At 23.6% G+C, this 19,905-nt stretch overlaps 3 protein-coding genes across 3 annotated transcripts; 2 read left to right on the top strand and 1 right to left on the bottom strand.

The window, feature by feature from the left end:
* Nucleotides 1-12,301: 12,301 nt before the first annotated feature.
* Nucleotides 12,302-13,310, top strand: OCT59_013755 (uncharacterized protein; the record flags this gene model as incomplete). The annotated part of the gene is made up of 6 exons (XM_066141724.1): nucleotides 12,302-12,395; nucleotides 12,486-12,552; nucleotides 12,624-12,661; nucleotides 12,735-12,810; nucleotides 12,885-13,213; nucleotides 13,285-13,310. 6 exons carry the CDS (start codon nucleotides 12,302-12,304, stop codon nucleotides 13,308-13,310), a joined length of 630 nt encoding a protein of 209 aa, XP_066001832.1.
* A 1,163-nt stretch (nucleotides 13,311-14,473) lies between these two features.
* On the top strand, nucleotides 14,474-16,657 carry OCT59_013756 (uncharacterized protein). Its single transcript, XM_025317110.2, has 3 exons — nucleotides 14,474-15,140; nucleotides 15,219-15,489; nucleotides 15,584-16,657. The coding sequence occupies exons 1-3, from the start codon at nucleotides 14,675-14,677 to the stop codon at nucleotides 16,392-16,394; spliced, it is 1,548 nt and encodes a 515-aa protein (XP_025179050.1). The 5' UTR covers nucleotides 14,474-14,674; the 3' UTR covers nucleotides 16,395-16,657.
* Nucleotides 16,658-17,925: 1,268 nt separating this feature from the next.
* On the bottom strand, nucleotides 17,926-19,228 carry OCT59_013757 (uncharacterized protein; the record flags this gene model as incomplete). The annotated part of the gene is made up of 1 exon (XM_025317109.2): nucleotides 17,926-19,228. One exon carries the CDS (start codon nucleotides 19,226-19,228, stop codon nucleotides 18,029-18,031), a length of 1,200 nt encoding a protein of 399 aa, XP_025179049.1. The 3' UTR covers nucleotides 17,926-18,028.
* Between the last annotated feature and the right edge of the window lie 677 nt (nucleotides 19,229-19,905).

A 19,905-nucleotide genomic window follows, 5' to 3' on the forward strand; every position in this document is an offset into this window, starting at 1 on the left:
TATGCTTACGTATAATTATCGATTATTTACGCTGATAAACGGATGAACTGGATAATTGAGTTAATTCCTAACCTATAGTGCCCAATAAGGACCAGAAAAACTTATAATAAAGATTACCAGACAATAGTAAAATGATGGTTTTGCCCAAATTAATGAAAAATTTTCTTAAGTAATTAAACTAAAAATCTAACAAATCTTATACAGAAATGTCTGAAAAATAAAATGAATCATAAATTATTCTTTTAATATCAATATTAACTGAGATCATTAAATTTTCCAAAAAAAAAATTTATAATAACGTGAACAACTTTTTAAAAAATTTATTAATTATGCGAACCACCTTTTTGCGTTATACAGAATATATAAAATCTAAATTAAGTGTATAAATCATACATTTAACTCTAAACTTAAGGGGAGCGTGTAGTCACGTGATTTATAATAAGACTATCAATGGCGCAAAAATTTAAAATATAAAGCCCAAGAACAAAAGTACTTTAGTTTGAATAATTATGTATTATTTTATTATTATTTTTGTAAAGACATGTGAAAACATATCTATAGAATACAAATATATTAAATTAATTAATGATAAAATGCTTTTTGTTAAAAAAATAATATTATGTTTTCCAGTAGAGAGATTCTAAACTTTCACTAAGCGATTCGCAACTTTTTTGGAACTTCTTTTGATATTTTCTCCAAAATATAATATTTAAGTCTAAATAAAAACTATACCTGGTGAACTTTCAGGTTCCAAAAGATAAGAAAATAATATATTTTTTTTAATATTTAGTAATTTACAAATGTTTTATTAGACATGGACGTTCTGAATAGCACAAAAAAAATTTTGTGCCATGATAGTAAATTAAAAGTCACGTGATTACACTTTATCCTTAAATAGATAAGTTTAATCCACACATTTTGGCTTCATTAAAAATTGTATATATAAAAAATTTAATAAATTTTACTAGTGTACTGGGTACTATAGTGACCTCTATTATAGGTTTTTCTGATCCTGCCCAATATCTATCAGCTTAGGTCAATTTATAATTTATCAGAATATATTATAGGGTAGACATCTAATATATTTATTAGAATTTAGTTTAATATTGCAAATATATATATAACCTATCCTATCTATTTATCCGTCAGTTTAACAGATTGGAACTCTAGATTAAACAAACCATATATTATAAAACTTGTAAATAATTCTTTAATAAAAACTAAAAGAAAATAAGAGTAAAAAAAATGAATACAGTAAAAAGATGTGATACTACAATTAATAATAATTAATAATACAATTTATTAACATTATAAACTTTCAGAACTATATAAAAAATTATTTAAAATGAACTAATTAAATAATAATTAACTAATAAAATTTTAAATTAGAATGAAACTGTTATAGCTTATTCAAAAATAGTTTAAATCTTTTTTTTTTTTTAATGATTTATAATATATGCTTTATTAATATTAAGTTTATATATCATACAAACAGATTATCATGAAAGCTACAGTATATTTATCTAGTAGGATGCAATTATCAAAATACAAATACAAAAACAGTTTAAATCTAATTTCATTATAATTAAATTTTTATTATTTAATTATTTTTTGAAATGAATTTTTCATTTTGAATAATTTTTTACTTATTTTTGAATATTTAAATAATTAATATATTTTATTTTATTGATCATTATCAATTATAACATTACATCTTTTTGCTATATTTTCTATGATAAGACTGAATTCTAATTATTAGCAACAATTTGCCATTTTATCTTTTACTTCAATTCAGCTAGCAAAAATTATGTTAATTATAATAATTAATAAATATGCTAATAAAATCAGAAGGTGCTATATTATCTATGAAATTCTTGATACAATATTTAGATTGAGTGAAATGAGTTAATTTACAGTTTTTCCCACTTACTTATAAGATAGATCATCATGAAACAATTAAAAAGGTTAAAAATTATATATAAAATTCTTTGCAGATCTTATTATAAAAAAAAGTTTTATGTTATATTGTTATAATTTTTTTTCTTTTTAGTTAATTAACCAATAGAATTTAAAAAAAAAGTAAGATAGTAAAAATCATTAGTAAAGAGCTAATTTTCTACAGTGACCTTTATTATAAATAAGTGAAATTCTACCGTAATGGCCTTGAATGAGTCTTAGTTCAATTCTGAAGTGTGGATGGTTGGTACAGAAAAGTATTTAAATAATTGCTATTATGTCTAACAAAAGTTCTTTACTAACTAAAACATAAGCCAAAATGGTATATAAATTCAAGCTAATTTTGTCTTAGTGTGGATAAGAGAATTATAACTAACTGAGTAGTATGCTGATAATAGATAGAAACTATTCTATAATTAAACTATTACAACAGTTATAGTAATGTAAGCTTAATTGTAGTATACCAATTGGTTGATAATGTAAACTTATAGTACTTTAAACTACTAAGATATATATGGTTAAATGTAACTGATTTCCAAGTTGAAATAACATAAAATAAAAATAATTTTTTTTTAAAAAAAAATTTTTTCATGAAAATTTAATAATATAAAAAATATTTTCTGTCAACAAATAAAATATAGTAGAAATAGAAATATTTATTTATGAATGGAAATATGAAACTAGTAATATAAATAATATATAATTAACTTTTACATTTTTTTTTATTATTTATATATATTTTTTAATTTTTATTATTTTTTTGAAAAACGTAAATAAGAAAGAGATTTCCTTTAAAGATAATATTTTTGATTTTACTTTTGATTTTACTTCATTAGGACATTTTGGTTTAGTTTAATCCAGTTGTATCTGGTTTTCTTTTCACCTTGGCTTTACTTTGCAACTACAGAATAAACGAATTATACAGAAATTTTTGTTACTGGTTGACTGAAGAATTTTACTTGAAAATAATTTCATCGTATTTTTGAAAATTTTTTTCTTTAGACTTTAGAAAAAACAATGGATATTGCAAACTTCTTGAACAAAACAATATTACGTGTGTTAATGATAAGATTGCCTACCTAAGCCTCTCCAAAATTCTACGATTAGTTTCTCCATGATTTTACTATAGTTTTATTATAGTTTGGCAAGGTTTCGGCAGTTTTGGCATTTATAATAAGTTTTGTCGGGTTTCACTTTTCTCCAGAGTTTCACCAACTTTTTAATAAGACTTTTATATAGTTTCAGCAAAGTTTCGCTATTTTGGCATTTCGCCAACTTGCTAAAACCCCTTAGTTTCTCCAGTAATCTTAGTTGATGATGATCATTTTGTTTGAAAATTTTCACTTACATTAATATTTTAATTAAATTAATCATTATATTTCTTTTTATTTTTGCCTTATTGTAAAGATTGATATTTCTTTTTTTATTTACATATTCTTTTTATTAAATTTTATTGGTATTTACAGAGCACATCAATAGTTTCAAGAAGAACTGTTTATTATTATTTTTGGGATTTAAAATGTATTGTGTATGGAATTGAATGTTATATTATCAATCAAATTTTATATATGTTCTATTTTTTTTTATTTAGTGTTAGTTATTTTTTAGTATTAAAAATTATCATAATTATTTTTTAGTATTTTAGAAGAGAATGTATAGATATTAAATGAATAAAAAAAAAGATATATCTTTTGTTCTGTGAAATGGATTTAGGTTAGGGCAAATCAGCTGATTTATCTTAACTGATATTATAGTTTATGTTAAAATTTATAGGTTGATATTAAAAACCAGTTAGTTTGATATTCAAATCTTTAAAACCTTTTTCTTTCTTAATTAATATCTCTTATCATTTGTATATAATTTGCTTTTTATATTAAAATTATTTAATGCTAATAAAAATAAAATAAAATAAAATAAAATTTTTTAAAAAATGATCTTTTTATTAATTATTTAAATAAATTAATTAATAAACTATTAAAATTTGTTAGTTTTTTTTAAATTAATTAATAATTTAAACTATTTAATATATATTTTATTATTTAATTTATAAAAATATATTACTAATTTTTACAAAATTTTAATTTATTAAAAATACAAAAAGTGACAAAAGTAAATGACTATTTTTTTTTAATAAAATGTATTATATTATTATTTTAATAGATTATATAATAAATAATTTATTTATATTAATTAAATATATTTTAAATCTAATATATAAAATTAATAGTTAAAAAAAAGTTTGGTCAATTACTTTTAAAAGTCACTGTAGATTATTATTCTATACCTAAGGTACAGATTTTTATTCTATACCTCTTTGAATTTGATTAGCCAAAATTGTTTAAAAATATTATCACATCTAAATAAAGGCCAAATAAAGTCAAATTTTAAATTTATTACTTTTTATATAGTAAAAAAAAAAGAATATTTTTTTTTGTGAATAACGCCTTTTAGATAAAATTAATATACAATTATAAATTTTTTGCAGCAAATTAGAAGATATAATCATTGACAGTGAAATTTATCTGAATAATTTATTAAGTTCAATTAAAAACTGTATTGATTTACCTGATAATTTGTATAAGCAGTTAATTACTTATTATAATGAAGTTTATTTATATATGTTGAATTTAATTCTATATCAAATCTAATCAGTTAAAGTTTGCAGAATAATTTTCAACTAATAATATTAATAGTTAATGTAAAAGAATTTAAGTAATAGCTGAAATTTTTAAATTAGCATTAATACTTTAATATAAGAAAAGTTCTTATATTTTAGCAAAATTTACTTAAAATAATAAATAATACTCAGAAATGGTATAATTTTATTTTTGAGCATATATTACGACTTTCAACTATTGATGAAAAAATACACAAACTTGCTTATGTCAAATAGTACCTACTGGTTAATAATTATTGAATTAGATTTTACTGCTGAGTTAAATAGAACGATAACTACAATATTAATATTGAATTTTGAAAACTTAATAATAAATTTTTTGAAATATCTTATAATAGTATAATTTCAATTCATAATATTGTAGCTAAAGTTGCTGGAGAAACTAGGGGGTTTTGGCAAGTTAGTAAAATGCTAAAATGGCAAAAATTTGCCGAAATTATATGAAAGTCTTATTAAAAAGTTGGCGAAACTTTGGAGAAAAGCAAAACCTGATGAAACTTATTATAAATATTGAAACTGCCAAAACCTTGCCAAAACTAAAGTTCTAACAATGGCCAGTTCTACCAGTTTCTTTAAAGTATGACGCAGAATCAAGAATCCGGACTAACTGAACCGAAATCATCCAGTTCAGTTCAGTTCTATTTAATTTAAGAAAAAATGCAAAAAAATGAATACATGCGCATTCAGTAATCATATAAGGACGAGTCATAGTTCATTAGATTCCTCTCACTGAGACGCGTTGAATGGTGGTAAATTTATATCTCTAGCATCGATAAATCACTCAATAGCACATAGTGAGTATTTCTTAAACAATTCGCATTAGCAAATGACTCATTGATACTAGAGACATGAATTTACTACCATTCAACACGTTTTAGTGAGATGAATCTGATGAGCTATAATTTGTCATTTTATGATCACTGGATGGTGAATAAATTCACTTTTTGCATTTTTTTTAAATTTTTGAACGTTAAAAATCAAAATGCCAATACAAGCGATTAAACGCAATCCAGTAATTGTATAAAGATGAGTTATAGCCCATTGGAATCCTCTTGCTGAGATGTGTCAAATGGCGGTAAAATCATGTCTCTAGCATTGATAGATCGCTCAATAATCTATGGTGAGTGTCTTTTATAAAATTTGTATTAGCAAACGATCTATCGATGCTATAGACATGAATTTACCACCATTTGACTCATCTCAGTAAAACGAATCTAATAAGTTAAAATTTGTCTCTGTGTGATCAAATAGATGGCGTTTAATCGCTCATATCAGCATTTTGATTTTTAACATTCAAAAATTTAAAAAAATGCGAAACATGAATTTATTCACCATTCAGTGATCATAAAAAGACAAATTATAGTTCATTAGATTCGTCTCGCTGAGATAAATTAAATGGTAGTAAATTCATATCTCTAGCATCAATAGATCATTTGCTAATTCGAATTGTTTAAGAAACACTCACCATGTGCTATTGAGTGATCTATCGATGCTAGAGATATGAATTTACCACCATTTGACGCGTCTCAGTAAGAGGAATCCACTGAGCTATGGCTAGTTCTTGTGTGATCACTGGATGTGTATGTATTCATTTTTTTGCATTTTTTCTTAAAATTAAATAGAATCAGACCAAACTGGACAGTTTTGGTTTCAAAACTGAACTGAATTTTTGGTTAATTTCAGATCGGTTCCTGATTTAAACTGGAACCATTCAGAGCTTTAGCCAAAACTATAATAAAACTATAGTAAAATTTTGGAAAAACTAATCATAGAATTTTGGAGAAGTTTAGGTAGACAACCTTAATTGTAGCTGTTTTATTCTTACTAAATTTACAATTAGAACAAATAACAATAATAGCATGAAAAGTGAAAACTTATATAATAGTAATATTGATTAACTATAAGAAGTTTTATTAGAATCCCAAATATTACTAAAACAACTCAGATTCTATGTAACCAAAATTTCAAAATGTGATATTTCAGTCAATATTATACCTAAAAAGACGAATTATATATCAAAATGTTTGTCTTGTTGAGGCGAATCTAACAAGCTAAAGATCATTAAAATCCAATTACTAGATCCTAAAATAGCAAAATTTGAGGCTAAAATTTACATATAACTTTATACATTCAGAACAGAAATTAATTATAAGATTTATACAAATTCAGATCTGAGTTTTTTTAGTAATATTCAGGGTCCTATTCTATTTATAATTTCTATTATTATTAATATAAAAATTATAATAAATTGGTTATTTTATTTTATACATACCAAGTATACTTAGTAAATATTTATATTAAATATATTATTAAATATTATACATTCAGTAAAAATAATATAATATATATGAATAGTTATTAGACTAACAGATTAAAAACTACCAATTGGTTTATATCTATTGAATTCAGTTTTACATATAATAATAATTTTATATTAAATCAAATAATAATTATTGAATAATTACCTAATTTATTTAAATAAATAAATACTTCTAATCCAAATAGCCTAAATTTTTATATAGTTAACAATCAGATATATACTCTATTAATTACTAATTTTTAGCCAATCTATTAGTCTAATAGTTATCAATAAGATATATATCCAATTTTTCAGCTTCTAATCTGTATTTCATTTCTTTTGTTGCATTTTATTTTTTATTATTACCTTTTATTGCATTCATATTTATTTTATTTTTCATTATCATTTTTCATTACTTTTTATTTTTTATTATTACCATATATAGCGGGCCACAGTACCCTGGGTATCTTGCAAAAATCGGGGTTTAATCCTGTACCCCTGGGTACTAAACAAAGCCTAAAAATTCCGTTTTTTGCGAATATCTCACGATCTACCAGTCCAATTTGAATGATCTTTTTTTTATTTTGAAAAGCTCAATGAGAGCTATCAAACAAAAAAATGATGGCTCAAATCTAATCACTGGATCACAAGATAATTGTAAAATACCCCCAGGTACTATACAATTCTATAAAATTTTTCAAGAGGGGTACTATGCATAGGGAGGATACTATAGCCCACGATATACAGTATTTTTCATTATATTTCATTTTTCATTTTTCTTATCACTTTCCTTTTAGTTTATTTCTATTTTTTTAATTTATCTTTTTTTTCCTTTATTCTTCTTTAATTTTATACTTTATCCTTTTTATTGTATTCTTCATATGGGCTGATTTGTTTACTCTGCATTAAAAAGAGTTATTGAATTGATCTTCACAATTTTTGTTACTCAAAATTGTTTTGTAATACCAAAAAATCATCTGATTGATGATCACTTGACTAAATAATAAGTTGAGCAAAAATTTACATTTGCGAAACTTAAATTATTAAATGTAAAAGAGCTGTAAAAAAACCCATTTCACTAATAAAAAACCCATTTCTCATATATATGGAATTTTTAACATATATTATTAAAAAGTAAGTATATTTTAATAAAATATAAAGTAAAATAAAAATTTATATAGTCTTAGTAGCTATAAATGTTTATAAAAGTATAATAAAAATATCATATAAAAGATGGTATCATAATAGATATTTTCAAACAATAAAAATAATTATTTTATGTTGGAGTTTGTATTACCATCTTTAAACGCAAATATATCAAGATTCACTGATCCGTTTTCTATAATTTTAGGCTTGTTGGAAAGCCCTTGTTCTGGACTTTATAGGCGAAAAAAGAGCTCGTCGATTGAATCATTAGATCCGGAGATATTTACGTTTAAAGTTGAGGTACGAACTTTTTAACATGCCTAAATGCAAATATCTTGGGATCCACTGATTTATCTTTTATAAATTTAGGCTCTTTGGAAAGCCCTTGATCTGGTCTATATGAACGAAAAAAGAGCTTGCCGATTGGATCATTGGATCTGGAGATATTTACGTTTAAAGTTAAGATACAAATTTTTAACATATATAGTAAATACTAAGAATTATATTAATTTAAAAGAAATATTTACCAATTTATAGTATAATAACATTAAATAAAAATTTTTTAATACTCATCTCCAATTTACTGTATATTATATAGTATTTTGTATAATAAAAATGTAATAAAATCAATATTTTAATTAAAGGTAGACAAATCAGCTCATATGTTTTTGTTTTTTCTTTATGTATTATAATAGAATTTTATTTACTTATAATAAAGATCACCATAGAAAATTGGCCCTTTATTAATGATTTTTACCTTACTTTTTTCATAAATTCTATCAGTTAATTAGCTAAAAAAAAAAATTATAACAATGTAACATAAAATTTTCTTTCATAATAGGATTTGTAAAAAATTTTATATATGATTTTTATCTTAAATTTAAAGGTGATCTATAAGTAAACAGAATCCTATTATAATATTTGTACTAAAGTATTATTGTAATGTAATTTAATAAAGTCAATTTTTATTGATTAATTAAATTAATAAAATTGAAAAAATTAGCCAATAAAATTTTTATATAATCGCATGATATGTATTTTTTAGTTTTTTATTAAATTTTTTTTTTATTATATTCTTTTTTTGAAATAATCAGCAAAATGATTGGTATAATATTATTTTTATATATTAAATTTAAGGAATTAAGAAATTACTTAAATAAAAAATATTTTTTCTTCAATATATATATATATGCTTAAGGTTGCTTGTCTAAACCTCTTCAAAATCCTACGATTAGTTTCGTCAAAATTTTACTATAGATTTATTATAGTTTCGGCAGAGTTTCGGCAGTTTTGGCATTTATAATAAGTTTCGGCAGTTTCACTTTTCTCCAAAGGTTCGCCAGTTTTTTAATATAACTTTAATATAGTTTCGGCAGAATTTCACTTTTTGGCAAAACGCCATCTTGCCTAAACCCCTAGGTTTCGGCAAGCAACCTTATATATGCTATCCAAATTATTTTGAAATATATTTGGATTTTAGAATGCTGTAATTCTATGTAATTTATTATATAAAGTGCCAAAGATATCATAATTAAATTCGGGATTTTATTTATAATTATAGCAGCTCAAAATAATTTAGATAGTAATATAAAATTTAAAAAAAAATATTTTTTATTATATATTTTGCTATATAATAATTAATTATAAAAAAATGAAATATAGCTTATTTAAATTGTTTTAAAAATGATATAAATTATTTTAAATTAATATTTAAATTAATATTTACAGATTTAATTTTAAATAAAAATTATAGTTTAATAATTATCAAATTTTAAATAAAAATAATTTTATTATATTATGAAATTATTAAATAATTTTAAATTTAATTAATTAAATTAGCAATATAATAAGAGCAGTAATATATATTAGTTAATATTATTTTAATAGTCAGTAAGATTTTATAACCAATTATAACTATTTTACATGGTTTATATTATGTGTAATTTAAGATTTTCTTTTACTCTTCTATCCTCTAAAATATTAGTCATTACCCTACTAACTTAATGTAAAATATAAGAATATTTAGCATTTTTTTTTAAAGAAAATAATATTTCTTATTTAAAGAAATAATTATAAAAATAGACTTATATTAAATAATTACATTCTACTTATCTGCATTCTATAAGTTAATTAAATATCGTAGTTATTATTTATAAACAACTTATAATATACATTTATAAATTATATAATTAAAATTTATATTATTACTATATACAACCATTAACTATTACTTTTATTAATTTTACATTATATATATATATAATAGATATATACTTAATAAATAAAATTTTTGAAATGATTAATAAGCAGAAAAATAATACTAATTTTTTCTATAAGTATTAATAATTTTTTATTTATTTATAAATAAAGTTTTTTGTAAATTAATATATACAGTCATCCTTCCATATAATCACACCCTTTGGGATCATAAAAAAATGGTGTGACTATAAAAATTATATATGATGTGATTAAAGGGAAGGTTTTTTTAATAAGTTTATTAGTAACTTGGGATTAATGTAAATGTGCTTATAAGGGAGTTGTGATTATACAGGGGGTGACTATATAGGAGGACGACTGTATATATAATATATATAATTTTTTTTATTTAAATTTACTGGAAGTAGTAATTTTATTAGAAATAATTTACATAAAATAAATATTCTTATAATAGCAATTTATATATATACCAGTTAATATAATTTATTAAAAAAAAACCTCCTATTTATAAAATATATTAAATATTATATATATTATATATATGATATATTATTTCTAAAAAATTATATAACTTTTTATTAAAAACTATTTAATTAATTCAAAATATTAAATCAATTATATTATATAATAATAAAATCTTTTCAGTTATGCTTATGATTATTTTTTAATAATAATAATAATTTTTTTATTTTCTTTAATTTTTTAATATAAATCTTCTATTTTATTTAAACTTTTAATATTTTAGATTCTAGTTGTGTAATTTACATATATGGATTTTTTTTAAGCATTTCATTTTTTTAAGCATTTTTTACCATAGTTTTCCTTGCACTTATAATAACTATACATAATAGCTTATTCAGTTATACTGTAAAAACCTATAATATTAATATAGTTTTAACAATATTAACCCTTTAATAATATTTTTGAATACTCAACTACAATATAAAAAGAGTTAACTAAAACTTTTTATCAATAAAGAGCTACCATCATTTCAATAAAGTCCCCCAATGTTTATAGTTATTAAAATAGATTTTATTTATTATATTATTGTTTTTAACTTTTTTTATGAATAAATAAAATCTCTATTTATAAAAAAAGCACTATCATTATTTTAATATAAATATTATACAATTCATATACCATATAATACTTTAAGAATGAAATTAATATAATGTAAAAGCTTAGTTAATAATAACTTTTGTGAATATATATATATTGTATTATTGCATTTTATTTAAAAGGATTAAATTTTAAAATTTGAAAAAAATTTGGCTTGCAAATATAAAACTTTCTTAAAGCTTGAATATTCTAAAATCTGTTACTTTTGTCTTTTTTAAAAAAAAAGAGGATATAACAATAAAACAATTGTAAGATATATTGTCAGGTCACATTACATCACATCTGGCGCCTCACCTGATCTCAAAGTTTTTTATAAACTTAAACTTGATTATTAATATCACGTTACCTGTAATATCGTACGATACGATCAACGATCGAGACCATGAAAATTTCATATATATCATAATCTAGCCATTTGTGGGTTTACTGTTTGATAGTTATTTATTTAGTAACGCGATTTCTTAACCTCACTATAATACGGTTAAAGACCAGGTGAATCAAAGATCGTTTAAGAAAATTTATGATACGGACATCAATTCATGTGATTAGATTATATTTCAAACACGTGTCAATCCAGAATTCATTTATATAATAGTATCATTTAATATCCACATATTTTTAACGAGTTATCTGTTCTCGTTTTCATAGAAACAATGTGAAATCATCATGCATAGTAATAGTAATTATATTAAATTTAAACTTTTAAATTTCTATTTTTAGCCACTAACTTATTATGGCGTAACAATTCCTTAAATTACGAAATTATATAAATACGGTGCCTACAATTTTCAGCCCCTCCAAAAAAAAAAAAAATTTATAAAAATAGTCCAAATTTTTCACTAATCCAATTTTTATCATCCAATTTTTTTATATTTCAAAAATCAAGTATGGCACTTTCCGTGAAAAAACCTTTAGCGTACGTAATATTAATTATAGTTTATTTACTTTGTTTATCGATGACAACAGTATGTTTAGCATTCGGTAACTTTTTAAGAATTATTCCGACTTTTTTTTTTTTCAAAAAAAGAGAATTTTTAACACGAAATGACTATTTTGATCTAACTTTTATAGCGGTTAAAAAACGAAATGCATTTATTGAAAATGAAATAAATTTTAAAAGTGAAATGATTGAAATCCTGTAAGTATAAAAAATGATTTATTTATTTGTTTATTCCATTTATTCATTTATTCTTTTCCCATTTTTTTTAGGTATTTGTTAACAATAATAGTAACAATAGTAAGCGTTGGTAAGTAAAAAAATAAGAAGTGTAGATAAATTGAAAAAAACATTAATTATACAATTTTTTTTTATTATAATAGGAGTATCAATGTGTTGCTCATTAACAAGCAATGAACCAAACATATTAGGAGATGGAGGAACTGCATTAGTACAATTGTAAGGATCTTTTTTTTATCGATTTTCTTTTTTTTAATTCAAAAAAAAAAACGAAAATATTCCTTTTTTTACAGGATAATAGCAATAATATGGATGATATTACCAGCTGCATATACAGTGCTAACTATAAATGAATTAGAAAATTATGATTTCTCTTGTACAAAATCATCACACGTATGTACGATACGTAGAAATAATTTTATATTTATGTGGATTAATAGTGGAATAATGCTTTTATCGACGTTTACACTTTGCTTTTGTTATTATGGGATGGAAATTCAGGAAGAAGAAATTATAGGTATACCACTTAGTACAAATACTGAATCAATTCAGGAAGAAATTATAGGTATACCACTTAGTGCAAATACTGAATTATCTACACCACCTGTTCTAAAAAGATTGGGTCCGTATTTTTGTAATTAATTAATTTCAGTAATGATAAAAGGACAATATTTAACAATTTTAGGATTTTAGCCGATCCTAAATTTTTAATTTTTTGATACGCACTGGATGCGTAAATTGATACTTATTTATCGTAGATATACAGGGACCGATGCTCTAATACTGTGATGTGCATTACGTAAATATAACATCAGTAATTTAATTACAATTATAAATAAAAAAAAAACTGTGAAACAATTTGAATTCGCTTGTTATTTCTAGAAATTTTATTACATTAGCTTTAATTGGGTTGTGATTTTTAAACTGGCTAAATTATCCTTTAAAATATTTGCTGTTTATGTGAAAAAATTATGTAACTTATTATGGATTTTGTGTGTCAATTTTGTGGCGCAGCCGGCCGATTGTGGCTCATAAAAAGTGATGTAATTTTGGCTGATCTCGCAAATTACTTTATTGATCTTTATAGTTGATCTTATTCGACAAAAAAATTTTGATCATTTTTGGAAAGAATAAATCAATCATTTATCCGAATCCTAACTTACATCTGCATTATGCTGAAGTTTAAAAAGCTTCATGTCAAAGAAAGGATGACGTTTCATAATTTCATGTTTAGTAATTAATTATAAAGAAACAATTCTGACCAGATTAAAAAATGAACACCGGCTGATAATATTTGATAATCTCATTATCAATTAAAAATTATAACGTTCCCGAACAACACAACTTGTGCTAATTCATTCGGGTAAAAGTAAGTCCAGTACGTGGTTATTCAGAGGGTATCCTTTATAACTTATAAGAACAAAGTGCGTTTTGAAGTTCCTAAATTGTCATTGAAAAAATCCTTAGAAATATGCATCAAAGTCAAACTGGATTAAAAAATTTATTTCGTACAACTAATGGATTTTTTTTAAATACAAAAAAGAGGAATAATTTAATTAGAATTCAATAATAGAAGTAATCTTTATTCTTTAAACGAAGAAAAACAATAATAACACAAAAACGCCAAGAAGTAAAGTCACGTTACAGAAATTATAGAGCACATAGAACACATGAAACATGATTTAAATAAAAATGTTTATATTGCATTTGAATTGTTTGTATCTTTTTGAATCGTACAACAATGTACAACAATTGTAAAATGAGATTTAGCTTATCATACAGAAATGGAAACAGAAATAGAAATAACCAATTAAAAATTCTTGATGGAATATTAATAGAATTGCCTTATTGAAACTCCCCGAGGGTTTCATCTCAAAATAGAAGTTGGCTTTTTTTCCCTTTAGCTTGCTTTATTTTATATATATCAGCGTTTTATATACGTTTAACGTTTCTATGAAATAATTTACGCTTTGACCTTTATTGAACTAGCAAGAACAATTTCAAAAATTGCAGAATAACAAATATATTCCTTTTTTTCTGTTTCCTATTTATCTCGAAAAAGTTCTGCGAATTTATTTTCAAAATGGTAAAATGGAAAAGAGAAAAAGTTCAAGATCATAAATTTGATTTTGTTGATGTGGAGCAATTTGAAAAAAAAGGTTTTGCTAATAAAATAAAATATTCATACGTATTTCTTATAGTATTAAAGTCTGTTCTTGTATATCTTGCTGATTTATATAATGCTGGAGGGTTAATATTAAGTGACTTGGGTGATAAATGGGGAGGAATTACTCCAAAAATTCCTTTTAGTATATCAAGATGGGTCTTTCTGGGGTCTGTGGTTGTTTCGTTCATATTATTGTTCATTGAAGTTAGAAAAGCAAAAAAAATTATAGCTTCGGGTGACATTTCTTATGCTTTTACGAGTACGGTAGCTACTCGTTATTATACGTTAACGAGTTATGCTCATTGGTGTTTCTTTCAAGAAATAATAAATCAACAAAGAACACAAGATAGAATTGCTTTCTTTGTCTTTTTCGCTTTCAAAGGTAAATATATTTTTTCATCATTTTATTGAAGAATTTATATTATATACTAATTTATTTATATCATTCCAATGTATATAGGATGGAAACGTTTAATATTTTGTGATGGGCCACGTCAAGTAATTAATGCTTTCATTTTGTTCGCAATTTATCAACAAAAAGGTGTACATACAAATTTAAAGATATATGGTGGATTATATAGACAAGCTTCAATTGCTGTTATACTTTTCACTGTCACGGTGTTTGTTGTGTCCCTTTTATTATTGCTTTTTGCGTTTCTTCTGTATCTTCCTCTTTTATGTAAAATTCGAGGAAATTTAAAAGAATACTGTTGCCATATTATAGATAAGAGGTATAATTTCTTTATATAATTTTAATTAATATATATTCTTTTTTAAGTTTATCAAAACTTCAATATTAATCTATATATTTTTTTATTTTGTTAGAATTGCTGAACTTCTCTTAAAACAAAGGAAAAATCGTAAAAAAGATGGAAAAGCTTTAAAAGCTCCAAAACATCTTGCTGGAGTAGCTCCAACGTTACCAAGCATTGATGATGATAAAGAATCATATAACCAAATGTCACCCCAAATGCGTCCGCCGGTTGCATACGGAATGCCACCACCAACAGACCCATATATAATGGGAAAGCCTAATATTCCTCAAAATTATTCTCCACCTCCTCAAATAATGTATAACCATCAACATAGTAATAGCGCAGGATCTTTGGAAGGTAGAATTGGATTTAATAATCCATATATTGGTGGAGGTAATGATTCATCACAAGGAGTTGCCCCAATATATAACGCAAATGGTCAATTTATTGGTACAGATAAATATCCCGAAAGGCCTGATAGTAATAATTCAAATTCCGCATATTCTGATACATCGACTAAGTATTCAGCTGGACAGGGAAGAACCCCATATCCATATCCACCTCAACATCAATATCCTTACCAACAAATGCCGAAGGGCGGGTTTAATGATAATGTAGATCCATATGGTCAAAAAATTCCCTATAATCCTCCTAATCAATATCATGAACAAAATTATTATGATGCCAATGATTATAATGATTATGATTATAATAATTATTCACCATCTCAAAAATCACCTCAAAATACACAATTTTTTCCAACAGAGAGCGCTAGACAACAAATTACAAATGCAATTCCACCATCACAGAGAAATAATGTAAGGTATCAACAAAATCGACCTTATAATAATTATCAATCACAGGGCAATCCAAGATATTGATTTAATTTAAAAAGAAAAAATATTATAATTTAATTTGTGTATTTAGTATGTAAAAAAGAATAGATGATTAATTATATTTGAAAATATAAAAAAAGAATGTGGGTAACCTTTCTGTATCATAATATCGTAACATCGGGGGGTATTTTTTTTTTTAACTTTAATATAATATAAAATTATATTGTATTTTTAATTATCATTAATTAAAAAAAAATAATAAAATTATAAAGGTGTAATTATTAAATGTATTATTAATTAAAATCATCAAAAAATGATGCGTATATTTCCTTTTATCAATTGATCTTTTTCGTTTTTAACGTGTGACATTACGAACAATTCGTTGCTAGCTTTCTTTCGGAATATACTGTGGTCGTGATGGGTTGATATTTATTATACTACATGCTCGTTTAAATTGATAGCAATGCCAATTTTAACCTGTCTAATAATAGCATATTAAAAAATTATTTAGTTCAAATTTTTTTCTCCAACTTTTTTGATACTAATAATATCAAATCAAAAAAATAGAACAATTTTTATAATCTACCATTGAATTACTCACTGACTTAGTACCTTAATGGGAAAAGCATTGAGCCGATAAGGAACTGTGGTGAACCCGAAAATAATTAATTCAGTTATCATGGATATTTCATTATACACAAATTTACGATTTAGAGTTAGCATATTCACCAATTCTAGTATATAATTTTAAAACTATGCAATCAATTTTTTTAAATTACTTTTTTAGTCTATGAAGTAAAAAATTTTAACCCCTATTTAATACTTGAATTGATTAGAACTCCCAGATATCGACATTTTTTTCACCAAAATTGGAAATTTAAAAAAATAGTAATAATAGTAAAAATAAATTGAGGACGTTCATGTACCACATTAATTTTGGCCCCGACATGATTTTGACGTAAAAAGATAGGTTAAATAAACATTAAACCCTATTGTTAATTACTTGTCTATTCTAAGAACAAATTATTAACCATTCATTCATCATTATTTGATCATTAATTAATACCAGTTAATAATTAGATGCTAATGATTTCCAATATACTGTATATATATATATATATACAATGATGTGCTCTTGGTATATTGGAAGCATTATTAGAAGCACCTTTGGAAAAGATTGGAAGCATAAATTTTTAATAAAGCCATTTGGATTGGAAGCTTCCAACCAAATTTTTATGCGATTGGAAGTACAAATGTACATCACTGTTAATATACCTATATATATATTATATATTATAGAAGAAATCCAATCAAATTTAATGAACAATTTTTTACGTGAGAATGATGAATTTTTCAAATAATTGATTGACAGGTTTGTAAAAAAATATTTTTTTTACGTGTTTACACAAGATCATGATAATGTACATTATTTATGGTGCGCAGTATCAATAAATAAAGATGCAATAATTTCTTTATATCAATTGTTGACCAATTAAAGTATCATGAACAATACAAAGAAAAAAAGGAGGTGGTTAACATTAAAAATATTACTAATCTTTTTTACTACTAAATTAAAGTTCTTTTTTCTATTAAATGAATTTACTTTTTTATTTATTTATAATTTTTGAGATAGAAAAAGAAATAAATTATTTTGCTAAATGTACAATTTAATTAATACATTACCATATATACGAATTTTCATTATTGTGATTGGGAGGATAAATATCAAAAGAATCTCTATCATTCATAATTGAAACATTATCTAATTGATTATGATAATAATTATTGTTGTCGTAGTTGTTACCATATAAAAAGCTATCTCTATTTAATGTAGGAGGAGGAGGTAATAAAACGGAGAATTGATCAGAAGAATCTCTTTTGACATTTTTAGAATAAGAACGTGATAAAGTAGATGATATTCTTGATAATAAACTTGAACGTAAAGTAGAAAAGGAAGATAAATGTTTTGAAACAAATCTTGATTGATTAGTGTTGATTGTTGTATCATTTCGTAAGTAATTATCGGACGGAAATAATTTATTCTTTGAAGAATCTAAAAGTAATTGTTTCTTTTTCTGAACTCTTATTAAAAATATTATTATTAATAAAATTAATGTGCCAAACCCAACAGAAATTGATATTATAATTAATAATGAACCCTTCCCTCCCGAATCTGAAGCTTTATCATCTATTTTTCCAAAAGAATAATTTATATCGTTTTCTTCAACGCATTTCCTTTCAGTTGTATCATCAGGTGCATTTTTATCATACTTCTCACAATAATGAGTAAGACATTGATTAGAAGAAGTACAATTTTTTCCAGTACTTAGTAAAGTTTGACAAGTTAAAAGATCTTTATCACAATATTTAGATTTCAATGGACAATTTCCTAAATATTCAAATATATTAAACCAAGCAGATTCACGACCCTCAAACCCTGACCCGAATTCACTGTTACTTAATAAATTCATTATTGTTTCTTTAACTTCTAAATTTTCCGGTGGTTTAAATAATTCACATTTTGGATTAGGGATTTGACCATTATTTAAGATCAAACCATCTAAAGGACTAATCCTCCAACCTAATTTTTCTGTAGGACCGCAAAAGATATTATCACCATCTACAAAACAATATGGTTTTTCTAATGTACAATTACTTATTACTCCAAATTCCGAACATATATCAGGTATGGTTTTTGAATAGAGATTATTTGTAGGAAAAGTTTTTGTAGGTGTAGTTGATGGTTCATGATGTTCATAATGTTTAAGATATTTCGTTCTAATATCATTTTCATTAGCGCTCTCAATCTCATGAGTACTTATAACGAGACCAGCTCGTAATATTATTAATAATAAGAAATAAATTAGAATAAGACCCATAAAAGTATTTTTAATTGAGAGCGCTAAAATACATTTAAAAAAAAAATAAAACTGAAAGAAAAAAAATAAAATTAAACGTTATTTTATTTGAAACATAACTCCTAATGTTTGATTAAATCTTTTTCCGATGATGTACAATTAAAATGGACACGTGTATACAAATATTTTATTTTTTTGTATGATTACTACCATGTTCTTTTACTAACCAAACATACGCTCATTCAAAATACTAAAACAATAATCCGAAGAATAAATTTTGTGCGACTTAATATTACCTAAATAGTATCAAACCAACAAATCTACGGCATCATACTCTCGTTATATTCTTTTTCTTCAAATTATTATTATAAGTCCACAATACCTTTTTAGGGTATAACCGAATTTAATTTTTATAAATTAAAGCTTTGATCTAAGCGAAATTTTAATTGGTAAATATATTTTTTTGTTCCACTATAGTCGTAAACACAAAAAAAAAGAAAAGAAAATTCTATGATACCGGGAGCCGATCAAGTCAAGCAGGATTTCATCTATATCGAACCTATGTGGTTAGACGGCTTAAAAGATTATTAGGCAAATTTGTGTTACTAACGCCACGGTTTTTTTTCTTTTTATATTATACAATGGATAAAAAACAAGAAGCGACAATCGTATTCCTTCTTACAGCACAATTACTAATT

Source organism: Rhizophagus irregularis, chromosome 21 (assembly GCF_026210795.1).
Source record: "Rhizophagus irregularis chromosome 21, complete sequence".
NCBI lineage: Eukaryota > Fungi > Glomeromycota > Glomeromycetes > Glomerales > Glomeraceae > Rhizophagus > Rhizophagus irregularis.